The 20,453-nt window shown below is 39.3% G+C and overlaps 1 protein-coding gene and 1 long non-coding RNA gene across 2 annotated transcripts; both read left to right on the top strand.

The window, feature by feature from the left end:
* Positions 1–16,071: 16,071 nt before the first annotated feature.
* Positions 16,072–16,778, top strand: LOC144705891 (uncharacterized). Its single transcript, XR_013582137.1, has 2 exons — positions 16,072–16,433; positions 16,518–16,778. It is a non-coding gene; the product is annotated as an uncharacterized LOC144705891 (long non-coding RNA).
* A 580-nt stretch (positions 16,779–17,358) lies between these two features.
* Positions 17,359–20,015, top strand: LOC144705273 (Tetratricopeptide repeat (TPR)-like superfamily protein). Its single transcript, XM_078577872.1, has 2 exons — positions 17,359–18,398; positions 18,687–20,015. The coding sequence occupies exons 1-2, from the start codon at positions 17,451–17,453 to the stop codon at positions 19,728–19,730; spliced, it is 1,992 nt and encodes a 663-aa protein (XP_078433998.1). The 5' UTR covers positions 17,359–17,450; the 3' UTR covers positions 19,731–20,015.
* The last annotated feature ends 438 nt before the right edge of the window (positions 20,016–20,453 follow it).

The following is a 20,453-nucleotide window of genomic DNA, read 5'->3' on the forward strand; positions in this document are numbered from 1 at the left end:
ATTATATAAACGTTTTAGAAGTAAATTTGGAAACCAGGATACTTTAGCTACTAATCGAAAATTCCCAAGACAAATATCAAGACAAATATCATTCATCTTGAGTTAAGATGAATGATGGCATTCATAGGACGGTTCAGAATGGCCTAATTAATGTTTTGCATATAAAGAGGGCAGGCCTTATTTTATTGAGTCAAATACTAGATATTAAAGAATCCATTGACTCTTTAAATATTAGGTATTTATTTTCAAAAACTGGGAGCATTTTTTTAGAGAAGTGTGGTGCTGTTGACGTGATTTTTAAGGAACTTTGACAAAAGAACATGCAATTGAAATGCAAGCAAGTCAAGGCAATCTGGAGCCTCCCTACGAATGGAGATTACTATATGAAATCTTCTAGGGATTAATTTATAATTGAAAACCCAAAAGATATGAAAATTACCAATAAAAAATGGCATTTCATGTGGATATTACTCAGGAATTCATTACCCCCATGCTAAAATATCCAGAACATAGGCGTTCATTTTGTATCCAAATGATTTTAAAACCACAACCAGATAATTTCAACCATATTTTGTGTCATGGGTAATAGTTCATCGTACCTTGAATTAGTTCACACAAAAATGGGCTATCAGGGAGCACATAACCTAATCTCAGTCAAGGAGAAATGGTCTATAATAAATTATTGCCTCCAACTTGATTTTATTATAGCACTTTTTGTATCAAACATATTTCCTATCTTATTGTGTTATGTCAAATATGAAAAACTAAGAAAATAAGTGGGAAGAGGACTCTTTTGGTTATTGGTAAATTATTCAAAAGTTACAATTTTGGTCAAAATTATTGAGTATCACATCAAACAAAAAATAATACCCAAATCATAAGTACCATTCCTAAAAATTGGGGCTTAGTTTTTTGGATTACTGACTATCCTATCATAATGAAATTCATTGAATGTTTCGACATAGAAGTTGAGGGTTAAAAACTAACATCAATTATACATCCAAAAAAAACCTGAAAAATACTGGTGAAGGATGCATTATAAGATATTCATATCATGACATGTTTTTTGCTTACTTCAATTTTTCTATATGAAGAGAATGTACATGGAAACAGAATTTCAGGATTTATTATATTGGCTAAAGATTTGTCACAAGGGGTAAATTTACCCAGTTCAAGAGGAGACTGACTTTGAAGCTTTGTGTCAATTCATTATCAGCAAATATTGTCAATCTTGGAAACTACAGAAGTGATGGACAAATTATTACCGTACATTATCCATATTTTATTCATTAACCATGTCTATAGGGAAGGCAATATGGTTGCCAATATGTTGACTAACTTTGCTGTTTTTTATGAATGAAAAAGCTACGTTTTTCCATCATGAAAGACATGCCACCAAAAGTCCAAGGAATTTTTTTCATGGAAATTTTTGGGGTTATATTTCATCAAGAAAAAAAGGACATTGCTACACGCAAACTGGAGCATAACCCAGTACAGAAAAACAGTAGCGGAGCATATATATATCAATGTTAACTCTTTGAAATACAAGTACATACCAGTGATAGCATGCATTCTTAGTAGCATAATTTGACCATATTTACATTTTTTTGCATTGAATTAATCGTATGTGCATTTTATCAAGCTTAAAATCATTAAATTTATTTTCATAATGATTCTCTGAATTTTCTACATTTTTACCTATTTTTGGGGAGTTTTCTGAGATTAAATTCTGCAAGAATATAATTTTTGAGTCATAATATAACTTTTCTAGGATTTTCGACACTAAATTCGTAAAGATAATAATTTTCTAAGTCAAAAAACATATTTTGGACCTTTATTTAATTTAATATTTTTTAACTCTTTTTAGTTTTGCAATACCATGTGTCGCTGTTCAACTCGTTGAACGGTGATCAATCACGATAAGGGATAATGATTAGTCGCATCCAATCATTATACCTGGTTAATGATTGGCATCAGCCAATTATTGACCTAAATCGTTGTTGCATCATGATCAGAAATGTCATAATGGCATTTAAAGCTACTGATTTTACTTTTTCTAATGCAGGGTGACGAGGACCAATAAAAGGGACTCTTTTGTGTAAACATAGTTTCACAGAGACTGAGGAACAAGGATTAAAAATTAGCTTTTATTTTCTAAGAGGCTATTAAAGAGAATGTGATAACATGGCGTGCACTGACGCGCTTCCATGTCACACGTATTTTTAATTATTTATTTCTTTTATTCCTTTTGTCATCCCTTTGTCTTTTCCTAGGGCGACACGTGATGCAATGAGAGCTGCCAATCATGGATGGCAAGGAAAAATCTTAACAAATCATTACATAAAATTTGAGGACGAGACTTAACCCTAACTGAACGATGTGATGGCGCTATGATGGGGGACCATCCAGCCTAAAAGGCGTATCTGACACATTTTTCGCACGCCCGGCGTGTATATGTACTTTTTTCCCCCAAAGTGGGCCCCTCTTTTAAACATTTGGGCCCTCTTCCCTTTTTTCTAAGGGGGAAGGCCCATATTTCCCCTATAAGAGGGGAGGGGTGTCCATCATAAGAAAGGAGGGAGCCAAGTGAAAAAGAATTGAGACAAAAATTTAGTCCTTTGTGTTTTTTTGGGTTTATTTTAGGTATTTTTTAATTGGTTTTAGAGTTTGAGGGATTTATGAAATTGCCTCTATGAGAGAGAGCAGCTAGGGTTCCTTCGTATCATTTGCCGGAGTGCCGCCGCCGCCTTCGCTGGCACCACTGTCTCTGCCGCCGCCATCAGCGTCGCCGTCGTCCGTGTAGTCTTCACGCCAGCCGCAAGCCGCATACGCCACCGTGGGCCGCGACCGCAACCGCGAGTTGCAGCCATAACTGCCTACCCGCGGCCGCCGCGAGCAGCGGGCGCCTCCGCCCGCAGCGGCCACAGCCGGCTGGAACCGCCAGAGCGACCGCAACAGCTCGCACTGGCCGCAGCCGCTGGAGCCGCCGCAGCAGCCGCACCGACCGCAGTCGGCCGCAGCGGTCACAGTCACCAGAGGGACCACAGCAACTCACAACGGCCGCAGCCACTAGAGCAACCGCAACCGCCGGAGCCGCCACATGCGCCGCAACAGCCGCACCTATCAGAGCAGGGTGTAGCCTTCTACAGCGTCCGCAGCTGCCGAAGCGGCCATAGCCACCCGTAGCGGCCACAGCCACCTGTAGCAATCGTAGTCATTGTCCACTCAGCCGCACAGCCATGCAACCGCGCAGCCGTGAGGTCATGCAGCCGTGCAGCCGTGAGGCCGTGCAGCTATGCAGCCACACAGCCATGTAGCCACGCAACCGTGCAGCCACGCAGCCGCACTGCACTGCGGGGAAGTCATGCAGCCGTGCAGCCGCAGCCACATCGCAGCCATGCAGCTGCAATAGTGCAGCCATGCCGCCACAGCCATGAAGCCACACAATGGTGCCACCACGCAACCGCGCAGCCGCAACCGCAATTGTGCAGCTGCGCAGCCAAGCCGCGACCGCCACCATGCAGTCGTGCAGTACGCCGCCAGCCTATTCTGCGCTTCGTGTCGCCAAGCCATCCTCATCACAGTGCTCGCCACCGAGCCCGTCACCGCGCCTCGTTGCGCCACCATCCTTGCTACCTAGCCCGCCTTCAAGCCCGTCACCGCGAATAGCTGCGCTGTCATTGTCCTCGCCATTGCGCTCACCTCTGAGCCTGCTTTCGTGTCTACACATACCACACGCATGCCTAATGTGCCCTAGAGTAGTTTCGAGGAAAGCAATCGCCGGACGACCCGCCACCGCCACTTGACTGCCGCGAAGTACATGTCGCCGCAAGACAAATCGCCGCCGCTGCCGCCGCCGTTGCCTATCTCCATTCGCCGATGGTTAGCTTCCAGCCCTCTTCATTATTGAAGCGACACCAGACATCGGCATCGCCACCATCCGATAGTACCTAGATGCAGCCGCCCTATGCGGTTGCGCCTTTATGCCGTCCTATGCTGCCGCTACGGTCTCCTAGAGAAACTTCAAGGGAGACGATTGCCGGATGGCATGCCGCCGCTAGTTCACCGCCGCGAAGTACATGCCGCCACAGGATATACAGTTGCCTCTCTACACCATCGATGCCAGTCTTTGTCACCTATAGCGAGCTGCAGCCAAGGCTCAACCCGTCACCGTTACCGACGCGGCCACTTCGCGTTGCCGCTCTACCGATCAGCCCTCTTACCCTTGTGGTGTAACACAAGCTGTTCGATCCCGACGCGTCGTGTTACATCATGCTGACAGGGATCAGGACAATGAAATCTTTTGATTAAAGTACGGCAAGGAATCGTCCAACTTTCAGTCTTGATATTAGACAATCCAGAACTCCCATTGAGCTAAAGTTTTAATGGTAGTTTTTTCTTTATACCCTCTATCCATCCATAAGATTTGATCTATAAATTGATCTCCCTCTTTCTGTAAACAATATCCTTACTCTCATTGCTGCCTAGAGAGGAAGATTGAAAGAAAGCAAATTTTTGAGGGTGCATCAAGGGTGTCTTGGTGTCTCTAGTGCTTGGAGAGGTTCAACAGAGAAGTGGGAGATCGATCGGCCTTAGGAAGACATCTTTATCCCTGAAAAATATAGGGATATAAGGTTTGCTTCTATCATTTAGAAGACACTTAGGTAGTTCAACTATTATCGTCATCCATCACCCTCACTAATCCACCTCCATCCCCACCCATTATCTTCCTTATCCATCCTCGTTTATCAATTATTTCATGTGTCCTCCTACACTGTTACAACCTTGTCACCTATCTCTCCTTTCGTTTAAGTAACCATACATAACTATCTCTCCCATTTTAATCATCATTCCATCATATCCTCACTACCTTGGTCACTGCATCCACTATCATCCACATTATATACCACTGCTGCCATCATGATCCCTTCTCACTTCCCACTCTCTTACGTTCTAGTAAATCCATTAGCAATTAATTATTATCATTACTTATAATCTCGTAACACTACCATTCACAATCTCATACGCTATACATAATCCTTCTCATCTTCTCAAATTCACCTGATCGAGAGAGAGTTCGTTCCCTATTATATGTATCATGTGGAGACAACCATTTATCATAATTATTTTATGAGTAAAGGTTATAAATGTTATTGATTAAACTCAAGTTTACAATTTTACCCCTAATTTTGAGTTTATCAGCAGGTAACACATACTGATACATACTTTCATCATTAAAGTGTCATCATTTTCATATTTGTATCAGAGAATGTCTTGAAATGTCCTGATCATGCAGTCCAATGCATTAACATCATCATACATAGCTACACCACATATATTTGTACCTAGTATTGTTATTAGTGTACTACAATACTTGATGTGTCATCAAAATCTACATATGTTGGCACAAAATTTTGCATCATAATTATCATTTCTGAAAACCAATTTATTATGAATCTGGTTACATTGCTTAAGTTTTATGACATATCATAAAAGTTCTATAAAAGTTGACAGGCTGGATATTTAATGATAATATTGAGATCCCAGTTGATTGATAAACACGTACAAGAGAAATGGAATTGGTAATAGGTTCTTGCCACCAATAATGGAGTAGGAGATTGTTGATCATAAATCCATTAGCTCATGATCTATAGCAGGGACAGTCACATTACACATCTTAGTGCGGGTTTTAATATCGGGGCTACTAGAAACTGAAAGGGGAAACCAAGAGTTAAATAAGGAAGACGATGATGAAAAAGGAATGAATAGTGATAAATCAATTCATGTGCTGCTCAAGCAAGGGATCATTTATCAAACAGAACACCACCACATCAGAGAGATAGAATCCAAGGAAAAAAATATTGTCATCAAGGCAGAAATATAGAATATGAGAAGCCCAAAGGAAAATTATGTACATCCATGAAAAAGTTAGTAAAAATCCGATTATTGAGATATAAAAAATCTAGGAGTAAACATCTCAATGTGATGCTCCATTATTTCAAATCATCATTGCCCAATTAACAGTCAAATCTAAAACTCCTCAAAATTTAGATCCTCAGAATTGATTCACATGTGTGAGGAATACACTATAGCTGGATTATGCTTCAAATCTCATGTTACTGTCTAGATGGTTGTAGTCACTTACCCTTTGATTGACCCTAGTGATGCCTTCATGTTATAATTCATATCTTAAAGATTTTATAATCCTAATGGGACAGGTAATCTCCATCAAGAGTCTTTCTGTTTGATTCTTTCTCACACACCATTCTCTAGAAATATATATATTAACAAAGGGGTAACATCTGGGGGAGGGGAAATACTCACTGACATCTGAAATTAAGAGAAATGTATAGCATATTCCTTTTAGGCCATGTAATCATCATAGACATTGTTTTCTTAAACTCCATCTCTTCTCGCCAGTCTGTTCCCTTCGTGAATGATTCAATCATAACATCAATCAAGGAAACAAAATGATGAGGATATACAACACAACTAAAAATGGAAATAAAAATTCAAATATCAAGGAATATCATATTCTACCAACATGTCCAACCTCTGCAGAATGCAGGACTCCCTTTGGCATCAATCTCAGTAAAAAAAAGGCTGCATAATAATTTGCTGAAAAATAATTTACAAATGAAGTCCCAACATACATGGAATTATTAATTTATATTTACTATCTATCAACACCCAAAAACGTAGTGGTAAAAACAATATACTTCAACCTTCACATCAATAAATGAAAATTTCAAAAAAAAGACTACATAGATATAAAATGGGTATATATATAGCTGATTTGGATGTTAGGGTATGGTGAATTGATGACTGATGATGAGTTGAAAGGGTTAGGACTTTGCAAGATTTGTGAAATAATTTTCATATGGGAATACCATAATGTAAACTACATGGTTGTTAAAACATGATGAGAATGTAGACATAACTAAATAGCCATAGATTATTATTTATTGTAAGGGTCATGCAAGTTTCTCTTGGAAGATTAAATATAGTGTCTCTCAGTTACCTTACATTTTAATGCTGGAACGCCAAGATCTAAAAGGATATTTCTATCACCTGTTTCACTCAAGGCACAATTAAATAAAATTCTAATACGGTTTTTTACATAGACATGGTGTATATTTATAGATCGTTTTCCTATGTATATAGGAAAGAGTTCACAGATAGACAATACCGAAGAAAGACAAACATTTCTTAAACATTTATGCTAATACTTCAGACATCACGGCCTTGATACCACCTCACTTGATCCTGCTTGTACTAGTGTATCCTCAATATTTCCCCATGTCAATGTTACACAATTTCTCCTATAATGTTTCATCATTCTTTTCCAAACCTTCCTCCAACATGATCCTAAAATTGTGTCTCGGCCTTGAGAACCCAAATAAAGGTTTTTTCCTTCATTATTTCATAACCACATTACGCATTCAGGTACATTGGTGAGACATTCTGACATCACAAGCCACTCATTCATACATTCCCTACTTGGTGCTGAACGTCATCTTTCCTCCATAGCCTCTAAAATAAATATTAGATGATATTTATAAATAGGATAGTCATAATGCATGCTTCAATCTTATTGCAACAGCTCCCATCCAGCACTCAAAGGCTTTAAGCAAGAATTTGTGTGATGGATATGGTGTGGCCTTCAAACCAGTCACGCTTCATAGTCTCATTATTATTCACATGTGATTTTTTACAATGAAATAATCAAACATATGGATCACACGGTAGCCTATGTTGAGATTATAATACAACGATCACTATTCTTTAAAATTTTGTGTTCAAATAATACTCAAGATAGAATATCATTACCAAAACTTATATGATTAACATGGTTGATCATTTTCCCATAATTGTAGATAAACCAAGGATAGATGGTGGGTTCTCTTCAGTGAAAATGTTCAGTTATTGATCCATAGGAATTCCTGCATTATATTACAACTATGAATCAGGTTGTGGATTAAATCCAACATACCTAATTATGTTCAGTAATTACTAATTTATGTCACAGTCGTGTGAGTGGTCCTAAGACACCTTGTAGATGTACAATTGTATTTTGACTATGACTTACAAATCTCTAATAATGGGATTTATATCAGCCCCATAAATTTCAAGGACTCTATGAAGGTAATTGGATGGTCGAGTTGAAATTGTCTAGCCTTGGTATAAGAGGAGATTGACTCAATTAAGAGTATGTAATCAATTCCTGGACCATGGTAGTGGAAATATTGGAGAAAGTGTTTGCAAAGGATATTCATTGTTCATCAGTACTACTGAGACTAATGAATTGGGGTATGATGATTAACCATATCTTAGTTCATTTGTGAGTCTGATTTAGCCAAAGGATTATATTTTCACTGTGATCACAGATAATAAAGGTTCCATGACATTGTTTTAGGAGATTTGGGGACAACAACAACAAATATAATAAAGATTTTCATGGCTTCTTTGGATTGAAGGTTTTGTTTGTTGTCGTTGTGTTGATGACTGTTGAACTTGGCCACTCTGTTTTTTCTGTACGTGGGATAGTTGTGGCTGTCAAGATTTTTCGTAAGATTTTGAGGCTTGTTTTCTTGCTTCGACTTCATCTTTTTCAAGCTTTGTCTTGTTGGAGGACCGGTTCATTGGAGCATGTTGGAAAGTCTTCTTCTGCATGGGCTTCTTTTGTTGGGTGCAAATATTTCTTCGTCTTTGATGAAGTTGAATTGTTTCCTTGTCTGCAAGTTCCTGAATTTGATAAAGAAAGTTTTGAAGCTCATTCACTTTATACGATGAGACGATAGCACTCATTCAATCATAGTATGAGCAGAGAACTTACACAAATATTTATGTGTATTTGAAATTATGATAGGTTAAGATGAAAAGAAATCTGAGAAAATAGTAAATCATTCTATCCAATTTAGTTCCAATATGAAATATGATGGTGACGTCCCCCAACTATCCATGTGATTTTCATACTCCTTGAACTTCAAACCATGACACAACTGAAGACTAGACATAACCACTATGGGAAAACCTGAAACTCGCAATTAATATGACACAACATGGATTGTGCCCGCAATTTAGTTGCTTCTCGCAATTTAGTTCAAAATCTCTCTTTTATTATGATTGGATGGTGAGAAGATCAGCATTTTTTAAAAAAAGGTGATGTTCAACAAAACTAAGAAAAGATATAAATTTCTGAATAATGTGTGGATACTGAAAACATGATTATTAAGATGATTATTTTCATTAAGATGATTATATCAATATTAAAATTATTAAATATTTTTTAAGGATATCATGAATTTTGAGATTTTTGGTATTTATGAAAATTTTTATATCATATTCACACAGAAAATATGTTTATAAGTCATAATATATTTTTTATAACTTCTGAATTATATTCATGGAGATATTATTTTTAAGTTAGACTATATGTTTTATATTTGTATGTATTTATCGTTTATTTTATTGGAATTATTTGATTACTTCTGTTTTTTTTTCCTATCATGTATTGCTGTTCAATTTAATCAAATGATTGATCATATTTTTTGTAAATGATTATTGCAGCTAATAGTTTTAAAATGGTGTCACTACCACCACACAAATTGATGCCATAATTCTCAATCATTATCTGAAAAAATGACTAACCACTAATTTTGGTTCCTTCATTATCCATGTTACTTCATTTGAATATATTTTTTTATAATCCTGAATTCACTCCACTGATCAAAACAATTCATATACCCATTGCCTTCCATTATACCTATTCGTAACCTTAATCCCAAATAAGTGAGTCTCATGTGAAACTTGAAAAAACCAGACATGATTTTGTGATCTTTGTGATGTAGCTCAGAGTTTAATTGACACCAAATAATTTTATATCTATTTTTTTATGTTGATAAATTGGTCCCATTGTTAGTGATTTATATGCTTTATTTGACTTGAAATAGTTTGACCCCAAATATCTAAGTTAGAAATTTCAATAATTTAAGAGACAAAAAAATGCATACATTTTTTTACAGGGATCCAGTCACTTGGAGTTAAGATGCAAAAGAGGAAAAGTGTTCAGTATTATTTTGCATCATGTGGATGGTGATTGAATTGACCTGCCACGTGGAGTTAGCCCCCCACGTGACTAGCGACCCTGTGGCTTGACCCTTCCACATGTCAATAGTCATTTCATGACAACCTATGTAGCTCCACCCACCTACATGTCAAGCATACAAAGCAGATAACAAAAACATGAAATTTTTTGGCCCTAATATGTGCCTCTTTTTTAGAGAAATTGAGGATGCGGAACCCTAGGCAGATCCAGCAGCGGCTTAGAGGGGAGAGACAATGGGATCGATGGTCCAGAGTTATCCAACTTCAAGGCACAATATTTGACAATCCATGAGGAAATTTTAGCTTAAATTTTTAGGACATTTTCATATTTCTCATACCTTATTATATATTCCCCACGATATATAAATAGAAACATAAAAAAGAGTGCACAAATGTTCATTAGTTTTTTTTCTAGATTTGTATAACTGCCGAAAGAAAATGAATTTGGTTAATCAAGTTTCTTGGTGTGATTTTTTCATTACACTTAGAATAGAAAATTGAAGCGGAGCTGCTCATTTTTACCTTGATCTTGGGAGTATAAAGATCCAAGATGAGTCTTTTATATACATACACCCAAAACATTGCATAAACATCCTTAATATGAAATCATCAGTTAGCAGTGTTGCAAGACAACAGCCATCATTATGGTTTTTTATGTTTTATCTGGTGATTTTATCTTTTTATATTTATCTTTTATGAGAGTACATTTATACACTATTATCATGATAATCTTTGGATATAGTTGTAACTTTATATTCATCTACTTGCACCCTTTATATTTCTTGATTTCAAAAATCACTTACAGATCACAAAAATGATATTGAAACTAAGATAGAATTAAAATTTAAATAATAATCGCCCAAAAAACACACAAACTAATAATCATGATTAAGATGTAATCATGTTATTAAAATAACCTCAATAAGATTACTTATTTCCTTAATAATTTGATAGAGATATACTATTCATCAATTAGAGGTCACTGGTGCTTATGTTCCTGGATACCTACAAAAAACATTTTAGAGTTAAAATATGATCCAAAGCCTCCCAGCCCATATTTAGTCTTTGGCTTCTCTACATGCTTGTATAGATTCCAAAAAACTTCTGTCATTTAAAAATTACCGAACATGATCTTCCATTTACGCAAACTTTAAATAGATGGCATCTTAGTCCCTTGTCCCGCACTAATAAAGCATCTCCATTCTACTTCATAAAAAATTTCCAATCAGAGATTCAGACCTAGGGGATTAGTTCCTTGTGATATAGATTACATCCCATAGAAAACCCAAACAGAAGGATTGATACTGAAGATAACTACAATTGAGGGCGTTAATGTTTGCTGTTGTATTTTAAAATAATGTGGTAATATTTGTAAAATTCACATTGTTCTGAAAATACAACGTGTAGAATATAAATTATTTTTCTGAAAAGACAAAATTAATTTCTAAGAGATAGAATGGAAAGGTGAGAAGGTGGAGAGCATGAACCGGTTTTTTACGTGAAGTTGGATGTAGGCATGGGCACTGGGGCATGTGTGTGTGCTGCATTGAAATTCCCAGCAGTGGCACTATAAGTGCAGTGTCACATAGATCATGGTTCTTCAAGCAATGTAGGCACTGATGGCACTGTGATGGGAAGTGTGAATGCCATTTCCCTTCCCTCACCCCCTCTCCCTCTCCCTTTCTTCCTCTCTCTCTCTCTCTCCCTTGACTTTTCTCTTCTTTATTTCTTCACTTTACATCTCTTTTTCTCTCTCCTCATTTGGACACTTCTTTTTACTCTTCTCTTACACCTATTCTATATCTTTTTTTCAACATTTCCATTCTCTCAAGCTCCCAGCATTCTTTTCTGTTGTACCATTATTTTCTCTCACTAACCCTATCTCTTCCTTTTATTATTGACAACTGCCAAATTTTACTTTTCTCCAGGTCTCTCTTCTAAATTTCTCCCATTATATGTTTGAACCTTTCCTCGTTGGCCATCTCTCCCACATTTCTCTCTGTTGCTCTCTCTTAACAGTACACTTCTCATTATCTTTTTGTAAAAACATGTTTTATTTCCCATTTAAAGGGTCAGGAGTTTGTATGCAACAATACGCATTGGCTGAAGTTTATATGAAGTGTTATTTTATTTGGAGAAGACTAACATTCTTGAGATAACAGCAATGAAAGTGACCATAGCGTCATCGGCAATCATCACGTTCTACATTGATCAGCTCCTCTTGGTTCCCTCTCTCTTTTTCTTCAATTCCTTGTCTTATTACCTTATCTTCTTCAACATGTGATCCTTAACATCATTGAAATTGCACCAATATGTTACCCCCCACTCTCCATCTCGCCTCTCATTTTGCTCCCATCTTGATAGATATCCCTTCTCTCACCTTATCCCATCTATATTATCAATTTACATTCATCCCTTCTCTTACACACTCCCCATGTTATACATGATCATCCTTACACATTAACTCGATTCTTAGACTACCATCAACATCCTAACCAAACCCATCAATCCTTGTCTTCATCTTTTCCATATTTTCCCTTCTCCTCTATAATTCTCCATCACTATTCTATTCATATCCCTACATACATGTTTGCCACACCATCCCTTTTCATTCGTCCCTTTACTGGAGCTTCAGATCAACATCAATCAAGCTATTGTCTCCCTTCACCGAGGATACTTTGTGACACCTTTATTTGAAGATAAATATTGGTTCATGATAACTATTTATTTTTTCTAAGTGTTCATGTGATCTCATGGTCCTTTATGTTTTAAACCTCGATTGGGTAGTCTTGATCTATCTACTTCCATTAAATCAGGGACATCTGAATTATTCCCTTGGTAGGTCATTGCTTAGTCCCTAGCTCATGGATTCAAGTCCCATCCTACATGATTAAATGCCATCAGATCACCCTCACAAAATATTTTATTAATATGTGATGGTATTATTTAATATTTGTACAAAATTTGCATGATGACCTTCACATCATACTGCAAATGCCCAAGCATGAGGGTACATCATGTAGTGCATGCAAGCCACAAAAACAGGACATTAACTTGCTAGAATTCTACTTTTTCTGGCAGAAAAATAGTGTTTGATTTCTGCAAAAGTATCAGAGAGATTATGATATTCTTTGAATATCAAGATGCACAAAGTCCATGCTAGGGAGTTTTGAGTTTTCAGAACAAACGTGCATACAAGATCAAATAGTGGGAAATAGGGTAGGTATTGTAATTTTTTAATATTTAGTGTATTCAAATATATATAGATGCTCATGATTAATTTATTTAAACGAGGACTTGTACATTTTGACCAAGCCTGATGATTTTCATTTAAACAAGAATCAAAGAAATCAAGGACAAAATCACTAGAATTCAACACTCAAAATGACTTCGGGAGTGCATCTTCCTTTAATCAACCTGATTATCTCAATTTTAAGGTTAAAATTCGTCGTCGGTGATTGAGATTATTCAATAACAATATATTTAACCGTAGTTGAAAATACTTAGTTATTGATGAGTACGCATCATCTCCATAGGGAACGATGATTAAAGAATTACTTTCTTATACTAGTGATGATCAACAAGAGGATTGATGAAAACAAGATTCGAGTACGTGAGCTAGTGATATCGATTAAAAATACGTAAGTTATAGGTTAATTTAACTTAAAGAGAATAGTAAGTGATTATGATGGAGATGACAATGAACGATAGTATGAACCAGGATAGTGCATGAATTTGTAGTGGTACGGTGACGAGGATGAAAAGACGAGAAAAGAGAGTAAAATGAGAGTGCAAGAATGATGATAAACCCCAATCATGTTAACTATGGCGTCAGGAAAGACACAACGTAAGGCGAAGATATTTACCTTAGATCCTTACAATGCGCCAAGATCATGGTGATTTATGAGTGCCGCTAAGCTCCCCCTTTTCTCCGATGCTTCTCCCACATGCCCAGGACACCAAGAACACTCTTGATGGATCTCAAAACTCACTATATTTCAATCAGCCCACCAAAGTAGGAAGTAAGTTAAAGATGAATTGTACAATGATCTGGCCTCTATTCATAGATCGGAGGGTATGGACAGAAAGAGGAGGGGAAGACGAAGCAATGCTGAAAATTTCAGATCAATCAGAGTCGTATCAAAAGTTATGGCCATTTGAAGTCGGAGCAATCCTAACCCTTTTTTCTCTCTCCCCGTCGACATCCTCATTTTCCATGCCCGTTAAGAAGTCAAAGCACCTTATATTCTGCGCTTTTCATATTCCATGCAACTCTCGTCATTTTTCGCGCCACGTGAGCCTGGAAAGAAGACAAAAAAGACAAAAGGGAGAAGAAGAAAAAAAGAAACACATTAAAAATGTGTTTTTTCGAAGGATGACGTGGCAGTGCGTCAGCCACATCACCCTTTTCTTTCTTATTTTTTCTTTGTTTTAAATGAGTGGCTGTGAGTGTGCCACGTCACCTTGCGCAAAAAAAAAGCAAAAAATACTTTAAAATTCATATCAAATAAAATAAAAGCCCAAAAAATACATATAAATATATATATTTTGACTCAGAAAAATCATATCTTTCCAAATTTAATGTCGAAAAATTCCATAAAAATCATATTCTATCTCAAAAATTATATTATTTTAGAATATATTGTTAGAAAAATCCCAAAAAATGTAGAAATTTCAGAAATTCCTCCTAAAAATAGATTTAATCATTTTATGTTTGATAACATGCAGATATGAGTAATTTAATGCAGAAAAAACATGTAAATATAGTCATATAAGGAAGTAGAAATGTAAGTTATCACAATCGTTTCTAAGGGAGAGCTCTGAAGAGAGAGAAAGAGAGATTGCAAGTTTTTTGCGCAGGGCTTTTGATGCTTAAAATACCCCTATCAGCCCCAAATTAGAGTGAAATCCATTGGGCCCATTGTGTACTCACTTCCCTTTATCCATTAGCCAAAGATCTTCAAATCTGTGAACATGAACATAAAATGCACTTAATCATACACTAAAAATGATAGTGCAGTGAGCTCTAGTTGAACCACATTTAACCGCACCACCAAATTTTTTAGTACTATTTTCAAAAAAATTATCTTAGATACTATATTCCATATTCTTCTCTCTCTCCCTCCTTCCCTCTCTCTCTCTCCCTCTCCCTCCCTCTCTCTCTCTCTCTCCCTCTCTCCCTCTCTCCCTCCCTCCCTCTCTCTCTTTCTCTCTCTCTCTCCCTCCCTCTCTCTCTCTCTTTCTCTCTTTCTCTCTATCTCTCTCTCTCACTCTCTCTCTCTCCTTCCTCTCCCCCATTCCCCTCCCTCTCCATATGTGTGTCTATATCTGTGTTGTGTCTAAAAAATGTTTAGGAAAGTATTGCCAAAGCTGATGTTAGTTATAAAAATTAGTGTTTTGTCTGATTGCTATTACAATAGAGAGCTTGGTATTCAAAATGGACTTGAGTTTTCAGACATTTTTTCATCTCTTAACAAATATATGGCAAGTAGGGTTGGACATTTAGGACCGAGGACAGGTTCTCCATTTGAGGGTGAACTGTTTGGTCAAATAGGTTTAGGTACAAGGGACAAGCCGGGCCGGATCCAAAAGTAAATTATCAAATATTTCTTTAATATCTTTTGTAAAATTCTTAAAGTATCAAATCCAACTCATCAGAGAGGTTTCTATTAAGTTCATCACAGCCTCCGTTAGGGATTGCCAAATGTCATCTGTCACGTCACGCGTCACCGTGACGGACACGTGATGGATAACGTGACGGTGACAGTGACGGATTGCCCGTGATGGTGACGGGGTAATCCGGACGAGTGACGTGACGAAAAGTCCGTCACGGATGACGTCCATGATGGAATTTCAATAATAATAATTATTTCCCATAATAACTGGAGAGATAAAGAGAATAATCCAAAAAACATGAAAAAAAGGGAACAAAAACTTTCTTACAATCCCAATTCGCGTGGGCAACGGATATTAGACAAAACCCAGAAGAAGAAACTTGCAAAATCCTAAACAGTGTCGTCTCTCTCGCTAAGGAGACAGTTTGGAGGCGGACTCTCTCTATGCCCATCACCTGTTAGACCTTTTGGCGCCAACAAGAAGCCACCCATCTCCTGGAGAAGCTCTCCGAGAAGAGTTCCGACGAGTAGTCCATGGCGATGCTCTTCTTCAGAGCAGAAGCAGCGAAAACCGGCCAAGAAAAGGCTCTTCTTCGACACGGGAGAGGGCGACAAAGACAGAGGTGGGTCAAGCGTTGATCCAGTTGGGTTTCTCAAAAGAAGTGGAATTTCCAACAAAATCTTCGCCCAGTTTCTCCCGAGTACCGATCGGTAATCCTATCTCTTTCTCCCCGGTAACAAATTATCGTTTAGTCTTCATAACACAGGTTAGAGTTCTCTGAAAATAATCAACAGTTCGTAGGCAATTCTTTACATCACTTGCGCTCCGGTTAGTCCATTCGGAGAAGGACCACCAGCAACAAAGCTATAGCAGATCTCCTCTCCTTTGTCATTTTTCTTCGAAGAATCTACGTCAACGTTCATGGAAGGAGGTGAAGAAGTGAGAGAATGCTCGACGATGGGCATATCCTCCGTTTCCCGGCGACTACAGATCGTTGCTTCTTTGATTGTTTCCTGTTTCAAACCACTGCATCCCATTTCTGCTGTTGTTGAAGATGACGCTATCCTTCTGGGAAGATTGCACAAATGGGTCTCTCTTCTTATCTCTCTCTCTCTCTCTCTCTCTCTCTCTCTCTCTCTCTCTCTCTCTCTCTCTCTCTCTCTCTTTCTCTCTCTCTAGAGAGAGTACTTTTCGTCACCAGTGACGGTGACGGTGACGTGACGGAATGAGGATGCATGGACGCGTGACAGGTACGCGACGGTTTTTTTTCAAAATCCTCGGACGCGTGACGTGACGGTGATGTGACGAACATGTCGTCACATCACCGTTCGTCACGGTTCATCATCTGTCCCGTCACGTCCGTGGCGTCACGTCCCGGACATGCCGTTCCCTAGCCTCCGTATATTTGGCATAACCGTGAACACAAGTTTTATACTTTGACTGTGACATTGACAGGTCAACCTGACCGGACCAAGACTGGTCGCGGCCGGACCAGAACCGAACAAGAACAGACCGGAACTTGACCGAAGTTTAGATAAGGTTTAGGACCGGGACAGTAAAGCCCTTATGGCAAGTGTCCAGGCCAGTGTTTTATTACAAGCCATTTAATTATTCAAATATTGTATATAAAAACTTAGTATACGATATCCGGACAGACACTATACATGTTCACGTCGACGATGGAGGAGAATGGCAGCTAGAGCTTGCCCGCTCGTCTTCTTCCCTGGATGTTGGCCGTCTTCTCTACAAGCAGACGGGCTCGCCTGCCTTCGCCGCGCCGTTCTCTGTCCTCTTCCTCCGCTTCCAGCGCGCCCACGGCCGGAACTCTGTCCACCCACTTCGATCGTCTGGTCGACAGAAGCTCAGCGCTCTCCTGGAACGACATCATCTCCGATCTAGCCCGCCATGGCGACTACGCCGAAGCTCTCCGCGCCTTCTCATGGATGCGCCGGCTCGGTGTTAAACCAGACAGATCAACCTTCCCGAATGCCCACAAGGCCTGCGGCTGCATGGGCCTTGTATGGGTCGGCCGACAGATCCATCTCCTTGCCCATCTCCTCGGGCTCTGCCCAGATTTGTTCGTCTCTTCCTCTCTCGTCGACATGTACTCCAAGTGCTTCGAGCTCGTCGACGCCAAGAAGCTGTTCGACGAAACGCCTGAACCAAACGCGGTCGTCTGGACCGCCATGATCGTCGGGTACGTCTTCAACAACAGGCCGAGGGACGCTCTGGGTCTGTTCAAGGAGTCTCTGGCCTTGGCGAAAGTTGAAGAGAGAGGTGGAAATATCGATGCTGTGTCCGCTGTTGCAGCTTTGTCGGCTTGTTCCAGGATGTCAGAGAGGAGGATCACCGGAGGAATTCATGGTATTCTGCTCAGATTAGGACTGAATTCTGATGTTGGAGTGGGTAATACCTTGATTGATGCTTATGCCAAGTGCGGGGATTTGAATTTGGCGAGGCAAGCGTTCGAGGTTATGAATTTGAGGGATTCCATCTCCTGGAACTCTTTGATTTCGGCTTTCGCGCAGAACGGACGATCCACCGAGGCGTTGAGTGCCTTCTGTGAGATGTTCAGTAGAGGCGTCGTCGAGAGCAGCGCAACGACCCTGTCCGCCGTCTTGTTTGCCAGTGCACAAGCTGGTACACTTGAGTTTGGGAGGTGCATCCACAGTCTGGTAAGCATATTTCCCTGATTGGATTGAAATATTATGTTTTTCTCCCTGATAGAATTCAAAACTGCTTGATCATGATTTGTTTATATCATCGTCATTTATGACATGGCATTGAATTGTATTTAATGAGACTCTTCTCCTCTTGGGTTTTTAGTTCCAAATTTGGCCTTAAGATTATCATATTCTGTTTCATACTAGTCAAAGTCACTTGATCATAATACTTTGATATGATGTAATGGATCACGATGTTCATGAGATTCTTCTTCTCTGAGGATTTTTCTTGAGTTTCAGGTGGTGAAGATGGGCATGGGGAATGATGTCTACATTGGCACTTCTCTGGTTGACATGTACTGCAAATGTGGGCAACTGGGGATGGCAAGACAAGCTTTTGACCACACAAAGAACAGGAATATAAGATCTTGGAGTGCCATGATTGGAGGATATGCCATCAACGGATGTGGGCTAGAGGCCATGGAGATCTTCAGCAGCATGAGGCGATCCGGCTTGAAGCCGAATGTCGTAACTTTTGTCTCTGTGCTCTCGGCCTGCAGTCATGCAGGGCTTGTAGACCAAGGCCGACACTGGTTCAGCGCCATGAAAGAGGAATATGGGATTGATCCAGGGTTAGAGCACCATGCTTGCATGGTTGATCTTCTGGGTCGTGCCGGGAAGCTGAGAGAAGCACATGCTTTGATCACATCCATGACTTTGGAGCCAGATGCTGTCATATGGGGGGCACTTCTCTCTGCATGCAGGGTCCATAAGGATGTCAAGCTGGGGGAGCTTTCCGCTCAAAAACTGTTTGAGCTGGACCCAAAAAACTGTGGGTACTTCGTCCTGCTCTCAAACATTTATGCCGGCGCAGGGCTATGGACCGAAGCAAAGAGGATGAGGGTTGAGATTAAGAGCAGAGGCCTGGTTAAACCGCCAGGGTATAGTTCAATTGAGCTGAGAGGAAGGGTACATCTGTTCTTAGTGGGGGATAAGGAGCACCCGGATCATGAAGAAGTGTACAGATATCTGGAGATGCTTGGGCCAAAGTTGACATCTGCAGGCTATGTCCCGGACACAGGATCTGTGTTCCACGACATTGATCAGGAAGAAAAGGAGTCTGTGCTTGGCGTGCACAGTGAGAAATTGGCCGTTGGATTTGGGATGATCAAGACACCGCCTGGGACTGTTATAAGGGTGATAAAGAATCTGAGAATATGCGGGGACTGTCACACAGTGCTTAAACTGGTGTCTGGTATAGAGGGCAGGGAACTTGTTGTCAGAGACTCGAGCCGGTTTCACCATTTCAGCAATGGGCAGTGTTCTTGTGGGGACTATTGGTGAACATTTGAATCATGGTTGTCTGGTTGGCTGATGGAAGTGCAGGCATTATGAAGTTTCTGAAAGTGAAATAATGGCGACCTGCTGATTTTGCACTCAGTGAGTGTTCGATGTACCAGACTTTGGCAATTTAAAACATTTCTACAATGAGAATCCTGCAACCTACGCCCAGAAATTGCAGTCCATGTCACAAATCTGCCTTCCTTGGGACTAAGATAATGATGAAGATGTAAATGGATCGTGAATTATCGTGTTTCTCAGTGCATAGATTACTTCCCTTGATTATTATTTTGTTTCTTAGAACGAAGAAGCAAATGTGAGTAAATTCTTACTTCCCTGGATTGCGGGTGTAGCCAAGACGGCATTTTTAATCTGGTAGATGATATTCGAAGAAAGGCCACCACCTTAGCCAGTAAGCCCGGTGTATATTTCTTCCAGTGATTCAAGTTCCGTGTTTTCACCTTTTAACAAATAGTTGAAATATGGTTTTTTTTTAACAAAAGTAGTGAGCATCTTTTTCCGACTCCTTGGAAAATAATGATTTAACTCGCCTCTCTGTGGGGAGATATTTATCATCAGGCATCTAATCCATTGCCCAGAGTGTTGTTTGCGACTCTGTTTAGCAAAAGATTGATAGAGAGAGAAGAGGTGAATTTTTTGCCACTACTTGGCATGGCATGATAATAGAGAATTATTGATCATTTGGTTTGCCTGAATATTAGGATC

This window comes from Wolffia australiana, chromosome 7 (assembly GCF_029677425.1).
Source record: "Wolffia australiana isolate 7733 chromosome 7, ASM2967742v1".
NCBI classification, from domain to species: Eukaryota; Viridiplantae; Streptophyta; class Magnoliopsida; order Alismatales; family Araceae; genus Wolffia; species Wolffia australiana.

Bases quoted from the DNA above. Each gene is read 5' to 3' on its own strand.
- LOC144705273 (XM_078577872.1), top strand. From the start codon at position 17,451: ATGTTGGCCGTCTTCTCTACAAGCAGACGGGCTCGCCTGCCTTCGCCG. The intron at 18,399-18,686 runs GTAAGCATATTT...CTTGAGTTTCAG, and splicing joins GGAGGTGCATCCACAGTCTG to GTGGTGAAGATGGGCATGGG.